General features: G+C 39.8%; 2 protein-coding genes across 2 annotated transcripts; both read right to left on the reverse strand.

The window, feature by feature from the left end:
- OCT59_026375 (uncharacterized protein) lies at positions 1-1,085 on the reverse strand (the record flags this gene model as incomplete). Its single annotated transcript, XM_066143127.1, has 3 exons — positions 1-29; positions 92-850; positions 932-1,085. The coding sequence occupies 3 exons, from the start codon at positions 1,083-1,085 to the stop codon at positions 1-3; spliced, it is 942 nt and encodes a 313-aa protein (XP_065992675.1).
- Positions 1,086-4,566: 3,481 nt separating this feature from the next.
- On the reverse strand, positions 4,567-5,876 carry OCT59_026376 (uncharacterized protein; the record flags this gene model as incomplete). Its single annotated transcript, XM_066143128.1, has 2 exons — positions 4,567-4,592; positions 4,712-5,876. 2 exons carry the CDS (start codon positions 5,874-5,876, stop codon positions 4,567-4,569), a joined length of 1,191 nt encoding a protein of 396 aa, XP_065992676.1.
- Between the last annotated feature and the right edge of the window lie 6,894 nt (positions 5,877-12,770).

Consider the following 12,770-nt stretch of genomic DNA (forward strand, 5'->3'; position numbering starts at 1 on the left):
TTACGTCGAGCACGGGAGGGAATACGGTTCTGGCGGTAAAAGAAAAAGGTTAAAAATTTTGATAAAATAAATTTCAAATTAGGAGAGGGACGATCAGATGTAAATTGAAATGGCTCAGTAGTTGAAAGAAGAGGAGAATTGGTATGAATTGAATAACAATTATCCGAATCAGGAGTGGGGTCCAAAAGGAAATAACAGTTGCCTCGTCGAATAGAATATAAACGGTTAGAGCCAATATTTCGAGCAGGATGTATCCGTCCATCCAGGATGGTACATATAGTGAAAGTGTAAGATGAACACTGTACATTATCATGAAGAAGATGGGCTGAAGTAGAAGTTGCCGGTAAAGGTTCCGCAGGTGTACAATTCAAAGAAAGGACTGGAGAAGGGACGTTAATGTCATAATCAGCAGTATCTTCTGAAACTGAAATTTGGGGAGTAATAAGAGAGGAGTCTAGGAATGTATTTTGAAAGGGACTTATAGGTTCGGAAGGACGTGATAAAGGTGGAACCAATAAACGTATTGTAGAAGGAGATAAAACCAGACGCGTAAAAGACAATTTAGTCTTAATTTTCTGTGCACGTTTAAAAGATGCAGGGGAAATCATAGAGGATACGCGTTTACAAAGAAATTTATAAGTACGCCGTGAAGGGCGTAAACAATTGGTGCGTCGTGTAGAAGGGGTACATAAATCTAAGATGAGATTAGGATCAGCCTCGTGTTTAGAAGCCCAAATAGCTAATGGAAGAGGAGGTAGATTATCAATCAATGGATCATCATGTGATGGATGATCGTCAACAGGGGGGATAGCGAAATCCTTTTCTGAATCCGCAGTAGATGAAAGAGAGTCTAAACGCAAGTGTAAAAGGCGTTTTTATTCAGAAAGAGAGTCGTCTAGAAGGCGGAGGGGGCCAAAAGCGAGGTAAGCACGTGACTTGGCGGAAGAGTTATCAGGAAAAGAGTTGTAACGAGCAAAAAGAGTTTCTTGTTTAAGGGCGCACTTAGCGCAAAGGTCCTCAACTTCGCGAAGTTTGAAAAGAACTTCATCCCAACTCAAGGTTGAGAAGTCGTGAAAAGAGGCCATAGGCCAGAATAAGAATAGAAAAGATAAAAATAAAAGAAAAAGTAATAAAAAACTTTGGAAAAATTTTTTTTTATTTTTATGTAAATAATGTCGTGAGGGCCGTTTTATCCTTTTCCTGTGCAAACAGTCTTATGACTTTATTTTTATTTATATTTAACATCGAAAATTCAAACGAACAATATTACAAAAATAAGAAAATAAACTAATAAAAATAAAAAGAGTAGCTTCACGACTCATACAAGTAAAGAAATCTAAACTAAAATAAAATTAAAGCAAAGAAAAACTAGACTATTACAGAATCGCATACCCCAACTTTACCCGAAGGCCAGTGTGAGTCAACTATCCAACATCCAAAAATCCAGTCCGTTACCAGAAAGAAATCCTAAGAGGTTGAACTGTTAAGCGGCGCAGAAAATCCAAGTGCGAGATCCATGATCCACCCCGAATTATAGAAGAGGATATCCAAGAAATCCAGGAATCCTGAGAAACTGTCGCCAAAGAAGAGTTATTTGTATGTGGAGAAGAAACAATAGGAGAAGAATTTATAGATGGGCCACGTAATTTGGAAGCAGCCGAGATACCCTGCGACTTTTCCCAAGCATGGAAAAGAACATTCCGACATAGCCAAATTTCACCATATAATTTGACTTGGAAGTCATTAAGAAGAGGAGGTTTTATCCTTTTCCTTTGCAAGTGTTTACGGCCAGACCACCCATTGCCTCTTATGAGACTAATCTCGGGTCTGTATCCTATCATCTTCAATGGGCAACCATTATACCGAGTACTTAATTCCTCAGGTAACAGCACCACTATAGAAGACATCCCCCATCGGGCCATTTTAGGCTGATCTGAAGCTGAGACACGCCGCCTACTCATCCTATACCCATTGCATGATACTGATACTCAATTTATTTAACGACCTTTAGAGAGCATCTACTTTCATGGAGGACTTTCGACAGGTAACATCAACCATCTAGTACCCTTCCATACCACCATTTTAGGTACTAAGTCTCATTCAAAGGCCACTACAGCCCGCGATTACCTAGCACCGATAGTACAGTTGTTTACCCCAAGTGGTATACTTTGTAGTGACCACTCAGACAGGAAGTAGCAGGCATCTGTCCAGGATCACCCCTTATGGTGGGTATCAACCACCAGGGATCACCAACCAGGACCCAAGGAGTAGGGAATCGAACCCCTTAGCCATGCTACCTGTTCTGTGCACGAACACCTTGGTTAGTCTAAGACCTAACAGAAGGTCTAACTACCACTAAGACATTGCACCCTCAGCTTTACCATCTAGGATGACCATCTAGCCATTACTGACCCCAAGCGGTATCGTAGAGTGACCACCTGGACAGGAAGTCCCCCCAAGGTATAGTAGTGACCTCGAAGGACAGGACTGCGCACATGCCAATGGCCTCATAGGGAACGTTAGAAGGACACCATGACCCTTAGTTGAAATGTGCGGCCTAACCGTACACACTAATTCACCATGATGCAGTCCAACTACACTAATCCCTGTACCTTCACGCTATTGGTTGTAGCGTCCGCAGTAAAATTCTTTTTATTTCCGTGGTCATGGGAATCGAACCTGCGACCTCACCATACTCAGGCTTAATGAGGGTCTCAGTGACTAACCACCAAGATAGGGTGACCAACCCTGGTTTTATCCTTTTCCTGTGCAAACAGTCTTATGACTTTATTTTTATTTATATTTAACATCGAAAATTCAAACGAACAATATTACGAAAATAAGAAAATAAACTAATAAAAATAAAAAGAGTAGCTTCACGACTCATACAAGTAAAGAAATCTAAACTAAAATAAAATTAAAGCAAAGAAAAACTAGACTATTACAGAATCGCATACCCCAACTTTACCCGAAGGCCAGTGTGAGTCAACTATCCAACATCCAAAAATCCAGTCCGTTACCAGAAAGAAATCCTAAGAGGTTGAACTGTTAAGCAGCGCAGAAAATCCAAGTGCGAGATCCAAGATCCACCCCGAATTATAGAAGAGGATATCCAAGAAATCCAGGAATTCTGAGAGACTGACGCCAAAGAAGAGTTGTGTTGAGGTGGAGAAGTAGTATTAGGAGAAGAATTTGTAGATGGGCCACGTAATTTGGAAGCAGCCGAGATACCCTGCGACTCTTCCCAAGCATGGAAAAGAACATCACTAGCAAGCTAGTCGAATTAATCTTTAACCGAAGTTTTATGTGTAAATTCTGGCTGACATAAAATGTTGTAAAAATTTGTAATTCAATAAAGTAAATTCATCAATCGCTAAAGCGCTGTATATAAATTTCTGATACAGAATGATAAAATTTGTATTCATAAAGAGAAGGGAAATAGGAAAGCTTAAAATAAGCATAAAAGAAGTGAAAAAGGGAAGATGATTAAAAGAAAGTAAAAGAAAGTAATTAATTAAAAGGGAACTAGCGCAATTAGCGCATTAAGAAAGTAGGATGAACAAAATCAGCGGGTAAAACCCACTGTGATCGAAAATCAGAAGGAGCAGGGTAAGGATGTGAATCAAACCAAGGTGCACAAACATCCAATAATGATAAGATATCACAAGGTTTAACACGACCTAGTTTGAAAGAAAACCGTGTATCACTGTTCCAAAATTGTGAAAATGTTGAAGAGGAGGCCGATTTGGTGATAACAGATTGGATGGCATCGCGAAGATACTTCTTTGATACCGAAGAAGTATTGTGCTTGGAAATTAATAACCAGAGGAAATTGTGAGAAGGTACATAAATGGAAGCACTATTCGAGAGAGTATCCTTCGGACCATATCAATAATGGAACGACTAAAGCCAAGAGTTTTGAAATCTTGATAATCAATAACAGGGCAGTTTGGACAAACAAAAGGACCAGAGGTGGGTTTGTTAGTAATAAAATGACTTGCAACTACAGAAGAGGGATTCAAAATCACTTTTTGGATAGAACCCGTAAACTTAGAAGAAACGAACGCAACTGAAGATTGATGTGAACGTTCTTTCAAACAGAAGGAAACATCAGGACGCGAGGATACAAGATTACGTATATTCTGAACAATTGAGTAATCAGTAGTAGACATAGTCAAATTATAGGAGGTAGGAGGAATGACTATAGCAGGATCCTTAGTAGCCATCCACATAGAAGAGTCAAGAAGATCGGGGTGAACAACATGTCGTGAAAATTTACTCCGGTCTGATAAAAGGTCTTTATGGCGTACTTGACGGGCAAGTTGTTTCTTCGTAGGGTGGGAGATGGATTGGTGAGCAGAATATGAGATAAGAGTTCGTGCAGAAAGTGAACCATTGTCGTCCTCAAGAACATGGTGAAAAGCATAAGATTTGCGGTAGGAAATTCCTAGGCGTCGGGAAGTTACGTCTTTATAAAAACCATCAGCATGTCTTTTAGACACACGGTTACAAGGTAAACTGAAAGGAGGGGAAGAAGGAGGGGGAGGAGTGTGAACAAGTTTTTTGTCATGAATATGACAAGCATGACGAAACTGAGACATAACATAGGCAGCAGGAGTCTTGCAAAACGGACAACCAAAATAAAGGCCAAGGTAAAAGCAAGATTGATGATATCGAAATTGAATAAAAGTACGAGTACGTCTATTATTACGATGAGAAGATGACCAACGAGCAAGAGAGGTAACACGTTGTGTTAATAAAAGCTGGCGTAATCTATTAAAATATTTACGTCGAGCATGAGAGGGAATACGGTTTTGTCGGTAAAAGAAAAAGGTTAAAAATTTTGATAAAATAAATTTTAAGTTAGGAGAAGGACGATCAGATGTAAATTGAAAGGGATCAGTAGTTGAAAGAAGAGGAGAATTGGTATGAATCGAATAACAATTATTCGAATCAGGAGTGGGGTCCAAAAGGAAGTAACAGTTGCCTCGTCGAATAGAATATAAACGGTTAGAGCCAACATTTCGAGCAGGACGTATCCGTCCATCCAGGATGGTACGTATTGTGAAAGTGTAAGATGAACACTGTGTGTGATCATAAGGGAAGGCTGAAACAGAAGTCGCAGGAAAAATTTCCGCAGGAATACTATTTAAAGAAAGGACCGGAGAAGCTAGAGGAGGAACGATATTGTCATAATCAGCGGTATCTACTAAGGCTGAAATTTGGGGAGTAATAAGAGAGGAATCCAGAAAATTATTTTGAAAAGAATTCTTAGGCTCGGAAGGACGTGGTAAAGGTGGAACCAATAAACGTATTGTAGAAGGGGATAAAACCAAACGCGCAAAAGACAATTTAGTTTTAATTTTCTGTGCGCGCTTAAAGGATGCAGGGGAAATCATAGAGGATACGCGTTTACAAAGAAATTTAGGAGTACGCCGTGAAGGGCGTAAACGATTGGTGCATCGTGTAGAAGGGGTACATAAATCTAAGATGATATTAGGATCAGCCTCGTGTTTAGAAGCCCAAATAGCTAATGGAAGAGGAGGTAGATCATCATTCATTGGATCATCATGTGATGGATGATCGTCAACAGGGGGGATAGCGAAATCCTTTTTTGAATCCGCAGTAGACGAAAGAGAGTCCAAGCGCAAGTGTAAAAGGCGTTTTTGTTCAGAAAGAGAGTCGTCTAGTAGGCGGAGGGGGCCAAAAGCGAGGTAAGCACGTGACTTGGCGGAAGAGTTGTCAGGAAGAGAGTTGTAACGAGCAAAAAAGAGTTTCTTGTTTAAGGGCGCACTTAGCGCAAAGGTCCTCAACTTCGCGAAGTTTGAAAGAACTTCATCCCAACTCAAAGTTGAGAAGTCATGAGAAGAGGCCATAGGCCAGAGGAAGGATAAAAATAAAAGAAAAATTAATAAAAAACTTTGAAAAAAATTATTTTATTTTTATGTAAAAATTGTCGTGAGGGCGAACGGGAGAGAGATTTAGTTTTATCCTTTTTGGTTTTATCCTTTTCCTTTGCAAGTGTTTACGGCCAGACCACCCATTGCCTCTTATGAGACTAATCTCGGGTCTGTGTCCTATCATCTTCAATGGGCAACCATTATACCGAGTACTTAATTCCTCAGGTAACAGCACCACTATAGAAGACATCCCCCATCGGGCCATTTTAGGCTGATCTGAAGCTAGGTACACGCCGCCTACTCATCCTATACCCATTGCATGATACTGATACTCAATTTATTTAACGACCTTTAGAGAGCATCTACTTTCATGGAGGACTTTCGACAGGTAACATCAACCATCTAGTACCCTTCCATACCACCATTTTAGGTACTAAGTCTCACTCAAAGGCCACTACAGCCTGCGATTACCTAGCACCGATAGTACAGTTGTTTACCCCAAGTGGTATACTTTATAGTGACCACTCAGACAGGAAGTAGCAGGCATCTGTCCAGGATCACCCCTTATGGTGGGTATCAACCACCAGGGATCACCAACCAGGACCCAAGGAGTAGGGAATCGAACCCCATAGCCATGCTACCTGTTCTGTGCACGAACACCTTGGTTGGTCTAAGACCTAACAGAAGGTCTAACTACCACTAAGACATTGCACTCTCAGCTTTACCATCTAGGACGACCATCTAGCCATTACTGACCCCAAGCGGTATCGTAGAGTGACCACCCGGACAGAAAGTCCCCCCAAGGTATAGTAGTGACCTCAAGGACAGGACTGCGCACATGCCAATGGCCTCATAGGAAACGTTAGAAGGACACCATGACCCTTAGTTGAAATGTGCGGCCTAACCGTACACACTAATTCACCATGATGCAGTCCAACTACACTAATCCCTGTACCTTCACGCTATTGGTTGTAGCGTCCGCAGTAAAATTCTTTTTATTTCCGTGGTCATGGGAATTGAACCTGTGACCTCACCATACTCAGGCTTAATGAGGGTCTCAGTGACTAACCACCAAGATAGGGTGACCAACCCTTGAGGTTTTATCCTTTTCCGATCACTGGCTGACGAGTTATTCAACAAAATGTTAAACATCAGCATTATAATATTTCTTGATTTACGTTTACTGCGCCATTTAACATTTTGCTAGATTTCTCGGTACCTAGTGATTGTAAAAAGACGATTTATAGCTCGTTGGAATCGCCACATCGAGACGAATCGAATGGTGGTAAGCTCACCTCTCTGTGATCAATATTGACGGAGTTATTACTTAAAAACCATTTAATATTTTTTAATTTCGGAAATTGATCTAGTGATTGGATTTCGATGTATCTTATACCATTAGATTCGTCTCATCAAGATGAATCGAATGGTAGTAAGATCGTTTTTCTAGGATCAATATTGGTAGAGTTATTACACAAAAACCATTAATATTTTTTTAATTTCGGAAATTAATCTAGTGATTGGATTTCGACGTATTTTATACCATTAGAACCGTCTCATCAAGACGAATCGAATGGCGGTAAGATCATCTCTCTACGATTAATATTGGCGAAGTTACGATACAATAAAGTTTTAAGTATAATTCTGGCTAAAATTATGTTAATTTTTGGCCGGAATTATGATATACAAATATAAGAAATTTTTTATATAGTCACATCTCTTTATAATCACCAAATATGGAGGATCATCGCAACTCTTTCCTGAATTTTTGAAAATACTAATAAAATTTATTTTTGAAATTTTCGTTCGAAAATTTCTAAGTGCTCGTTCAAAATACTAATATTTCCACAGTTGCTTTCCTCTTTACTGAGCTTTATACTATGACTTCACCTCCAGCTCCTTCTGTTATTAACCCGGATATTCCGCCACCACCGCGTCCTGTTACTTCTACTCCCTCTGGAGACCGACCTTTGTCTCCTACCAATACCGCTGACGCTCCTAATAAACGTACACGTACTGTCTCTGATGACGCGATGAATGTTGATATAACTTCGCCCTCAGCTCCTGCTTCCACCTTTACTTCTACTGTTCCTTCTGGTCTTCCTGTCAACAAAGTCCACGTGATTACTTCTCCTCAAAATATTACCACTCCTGTTGAAACTGTTGACGCTTCTATCCATGCTCCCTCTAACACCAGTGGTAAAGGCAAAGCTGTTGTCTTTGATGTCCCAGAACGACGACCATCTCCCGATGGTAATGCTGCTGCTATCAAATCTGCACCCTCTCGTTATCATGCTGCGGCCTATCTACGTGACGCGCCTGACGCGTTCAAAGCTAAATTCACCACCAATCGCTCTATATGTGACGAGGTGGATTGTTCACTCTCCCGTTATTCCTCTTATGGCGCTCGCGCACGATGTGATGGATTAGGCGATAACAAGAAAATCCTTGTCCTCTTTAATAATCATGATGATTATACTGATTGTATCACCTCTCCACATGCCGATCTCCTCGATTTGGCCTTCAGTCATTACTCCCCTGCAGACGCCAAGCTCAGTGACGAGATGAAGTCCTTATTCGTCACTGATATCCCACTTTTTCTAACTGAGACTCAAGTCCGTCAGGCATTTTCCCGATATGGTACTGTAATCAAGTGCAAACTTACTCCTAGGAAACATTACTATAATGGACATATCCAGTTTTCCTCCGCGGATGCAGTTACCCAATTTAATGATATTTGGGCGATCATTTGCCTTGGTAATTCTTTACGTGTCTGCTCGGCATCTTTCTCAAAAACCCAACGCGACAGCCGTAGAGAACATGTCGCCATCCTTGCTGGCATCCCAAAGAATATTAAAGAAGCTGATCTGTTGGAAATTGCTACTCAAGTTAACGCTAAAGCCCTTAACGTTCCTCTATCTATCAGCTCCTACAAGCCTAAACCCTATGTATATTTGAACTTCTCCTCGTTTGAATCTCTTGAAGCTGCCAAAGAAATGACCGTGGCTTTCCGCGGCAAAGGTTTAACTTGGCACCCTCCTAATGAAGCTCACACTTTATGTCATATCTGTGAATGTTCGGGTTGCTCTCCTTCTGTATGTAGCCCTCGCCCTACACGAAAAGTGGACGATCGCCTTAACAAACTTTACTCTCGCTTCAATGCTGGCCCTAGACGAGGCCGTCAGGATTCATGACAATCACGTGACAATTCTAATTCCCGTTCAAGATCGCGTTCCAATTCTCGATCTCGCAATAATAATTCCTCTTCATCTCGCTCTAACAACAGCAATAATAAGTCTAACACTTCTCGTCCCAATACTCCTCGAAGTAGTAACCGGACTAACAATAATAATAATAATCCCAGGAACAATGGAAATTCTTCCGGACCTACTCAACCTCCGCACAGACCTCATCCTATTATTTCTACGACACCTACTTCTTCCTCTGACAATCCTGCCCCTACGCTTCCTCAACATATTATTGATGAACTAAAGGCGCAGATTAAAGAGATCGCTAACACCCTCCATACTCTCGAGGAAACTGTCTCTTGGATGAATGATACTATCACGTCCCATGAATATAGGCTATCTGAGCTTGAATCAATGATGAATTATGATAACCCTGGTGACTCTGATTTGTATCCGCCTCGTGATGATCATGAAAATCAAAATTATTCTTATGATAATGGATGGGATGATGCTCCAACCCATGACACGAATTCTGGTTTCAATCTTCCTCCCCATACTTCCTCTTCTCTTATGGACGTTTCTCCTGATGCTTCTTTCTCAGCTTTGGATCCTAGCTCCGTCCTATCAAAACGACATGTCCCCTTACCTGTTTCCCGACCTACTAATATCACCCCCGACGCTAACACTTCCCGTTTGCAATCAGAAATTTTTAATGTTACTACTACACAAAAGAATCTTTCTGCCCAACTTGGTTCGATTATGGAAAAATTGGACTCCTTCTCTCCTTCAAAACCCTCCCCTTCTAATGATTGAACACCAACTTGTATCGGGTGTCTCACAGGGATTTCACCCCCCTGATAGTGCGATACCTAATTTTAATAGTCCTTATAATCCCCCTTCTCCTTCTTTTTCTTCCCCTCTTATTAACTTTGGACAAATCAATGTTAATGGATTATGTTCCCCTGTACGACAACTGCATTTGTTAAATTATTTCCTTCATTCTTCTTTTGGCGTTTTATCTTTAAATGATACTCGTCTTACTTCTTCTAGTGCTAAATTTATTTATCAAAATGAACATTTCCAATATAATTTTAAATCTTATTGGGCTCCTTCCCCCTCTAATTCGCGACCACATGATGGTGTTGGTCTTTTACTTCGCCATCCTTTACACAAACATGTTCAGAAGATTGATCCCTGGAAAGGTCGTCTTTTAAAATTAGATCTTTTTTTTCATCAGACAAAAATTTCTATTATCTCTGTTTATATTCCTCCTTATCATTCTATTCATTATAAAGAACGTGATGTTATTCTTGTTCAACTTAATTTATGGCTTGATCAAGCCCGTTCCAATAACTATCACGTAGTTATCCTTGGTGATTTTAATGCAGATAAAATTTCACATTCACATCTTTCTCAACATCATTTGAAAATTTTACGATCACTCTCTTCTCGATATTTTACGGATCACCAATCCCATATTTCCTCAATTTCAGGTCCTAGTCCTACCTTTTATCATCAAAATGGTTCTTCAAGACTTGATTATATCTGGTCATCCCCTGGATTTCCTGCTCCCGGTCTTTTCTCTCAAGTTGCAACTTGTCCTAAGCTGAATGATAATCAATTTACTGATCATTGTGTACTTATAACGGCCTTTGATTTTAGCTCATGTTTCGCTATTTTATCCAAAGCTCGATTAAAGCAGAAAAGCGAACAACGCACCATCTTTCTTTACAAAAATTTGAAAGATGACACTTGGGACAAATTTTCCAATGAAGTAAACTCACGTCTTGAGTTATACTTGATCACACACCACCCTTCAGTATCTTCACTTTCAGCTCTTTCATTGGACAAACTTTGGCACGTTCTTAAACGTTCTATTCTTGGTGGTGGCATTGATTCTCTACCATTCCAACATGTATCCAATACTCATCACCATAAATATCCTCCTGAACTTACCATGCTTATTGCTGTCAACAAATTCTTGGATAGATTATTGTTTAAATTGACCACATCTAGGCCTAGTCGTCCTGCTCAAATTTCACAAATGATTAATTCTTTACCAATCCAATTAATCCTCCTTAAGTCTCTTTTAACAGATTATACTATACCTTCTTATAGTACAACACCGCTTTCTACTTTTGTCAAATTTTTACGTTCACAAAAAGCTTTGGTCTCAGCTTATCTTTCCACACAATTTCATCAGCATCGTGTAGATTCCATTGAATATTATACTGCTCTTAGAGATGAACATTTCTCTACATCCTCGGGCTCTTTTATTTCTTCAGCCCTATCAGTGGAACATCGTTCTATCGTCCTTGATAGAGTTTTGGTTGTTATTGACTCCAAACCCACATTATTTACTGATCCTTCAGATATTAAACAAGCTGCTATTAAACACTTCCAATCAGTTGTCACTCCTCCTTTGGTCCAGTATTCTTCTACGGATTCATTTCCTTCACGATGGCAACGAGCTTATACTCCTCTTCCAGATATTGATTCGTCCTTATATAACTCGGTTATGTCTCCTATTCTGGCCGATGAATGGAAAAACACTCTCAATTCTATGCCTAATAATAAAGCCTCTGGTCCTTCCAAGATCTCTTATGAGATGCTCAAACATTTAACTGGAGAAACTTTCAATTTGTCCCTTGTATTAGCCAATGCTTGTCTCATTCATGGAGATATTCCTGCCGATTGGCGTGAAGCGCTTGTTTATCCCATTCCAAAGCCTCATGAATTTGACGCCCAATTGAAGAATACGTGACCTATCACTCTATTGGAAACAGTACGAAAATGTGTGGTTAAGGTCGTTACAACTCGACTATCAAAAATCCTAGCCGACAATCAAGTGCTCCAAGGTGGTAATTTTGCCGGATTACCAGGCGGCTCCACCGACATTCCTATTAAGATGCTTGATGCTATTATTCATCAACGACGCTTTGATAAAAGCGATGACCAAGAACTATGGGTTGTTTCTCAGGACATTTCTAAGGCCTTTGACTCAATTGATTTGAACATGCTTAGACTGGCTTTAATCCGTCTGCATATTCCGTCTTTATTGATCAAATTTATCATTAACCTTTTTACAAGGCGTAATAATAAAATTATTACACATCATGGTGATACTTCTGGATATAGAGTTAGAATTGGTATTGACCAAGGTGAAATCATCTCTCCACTGTTATGGGTTATATACTTGGATCCGTTACTTACCACACTTAATCGAGAAGCTTGTGATCCCTTTATTTTGAAATCTTCTGCATTATTGGATTATTCTCCAATTGAATATGAACAACATAATTTTCCCGTTTCACATATTACATTCATGGATGACTCTACTTTGATTGCTTCATCTAAACAAGGAATTGAAGATCGCCTTTATATCACTGCTGAATTTTACACTTTAAATAATACTCAAGCAAATTCAGCAAAATATATCCTTCTTTCTTCTGAACAATTTTCTCAAATTATTGTATTTGATCTATTCCCATCTTCTTTAAATACGATTCATACCCTTACTTTAAAGGCGGTAGCCTTATCTACATCTTTTCGGTTTTTAGGTGTTTGGTTTAACCTTTTGGCTTCTTCTCGTTTCGTTCATAACCAAACTGTTTCCATGGTCAAAGACATGGCCGCTCTACTCAGTCCTAAAAAACTTTTAGCACAACATATAGCTTATCTT

The sequence above is a fragment of the Rhizophagus irregularis genome, chromosome 6 (assembly GCF_026210795.1).
Source record: "Rhizophagus irregularis chromosome 6, complete sequence".
Lineage (NCBI taxonomy): Eukaryota > Fungi > Glomeromycota > Glomeromycetes > Glomerales > Glomeraceae > Rhizophagus > Rhizophagus irregularis.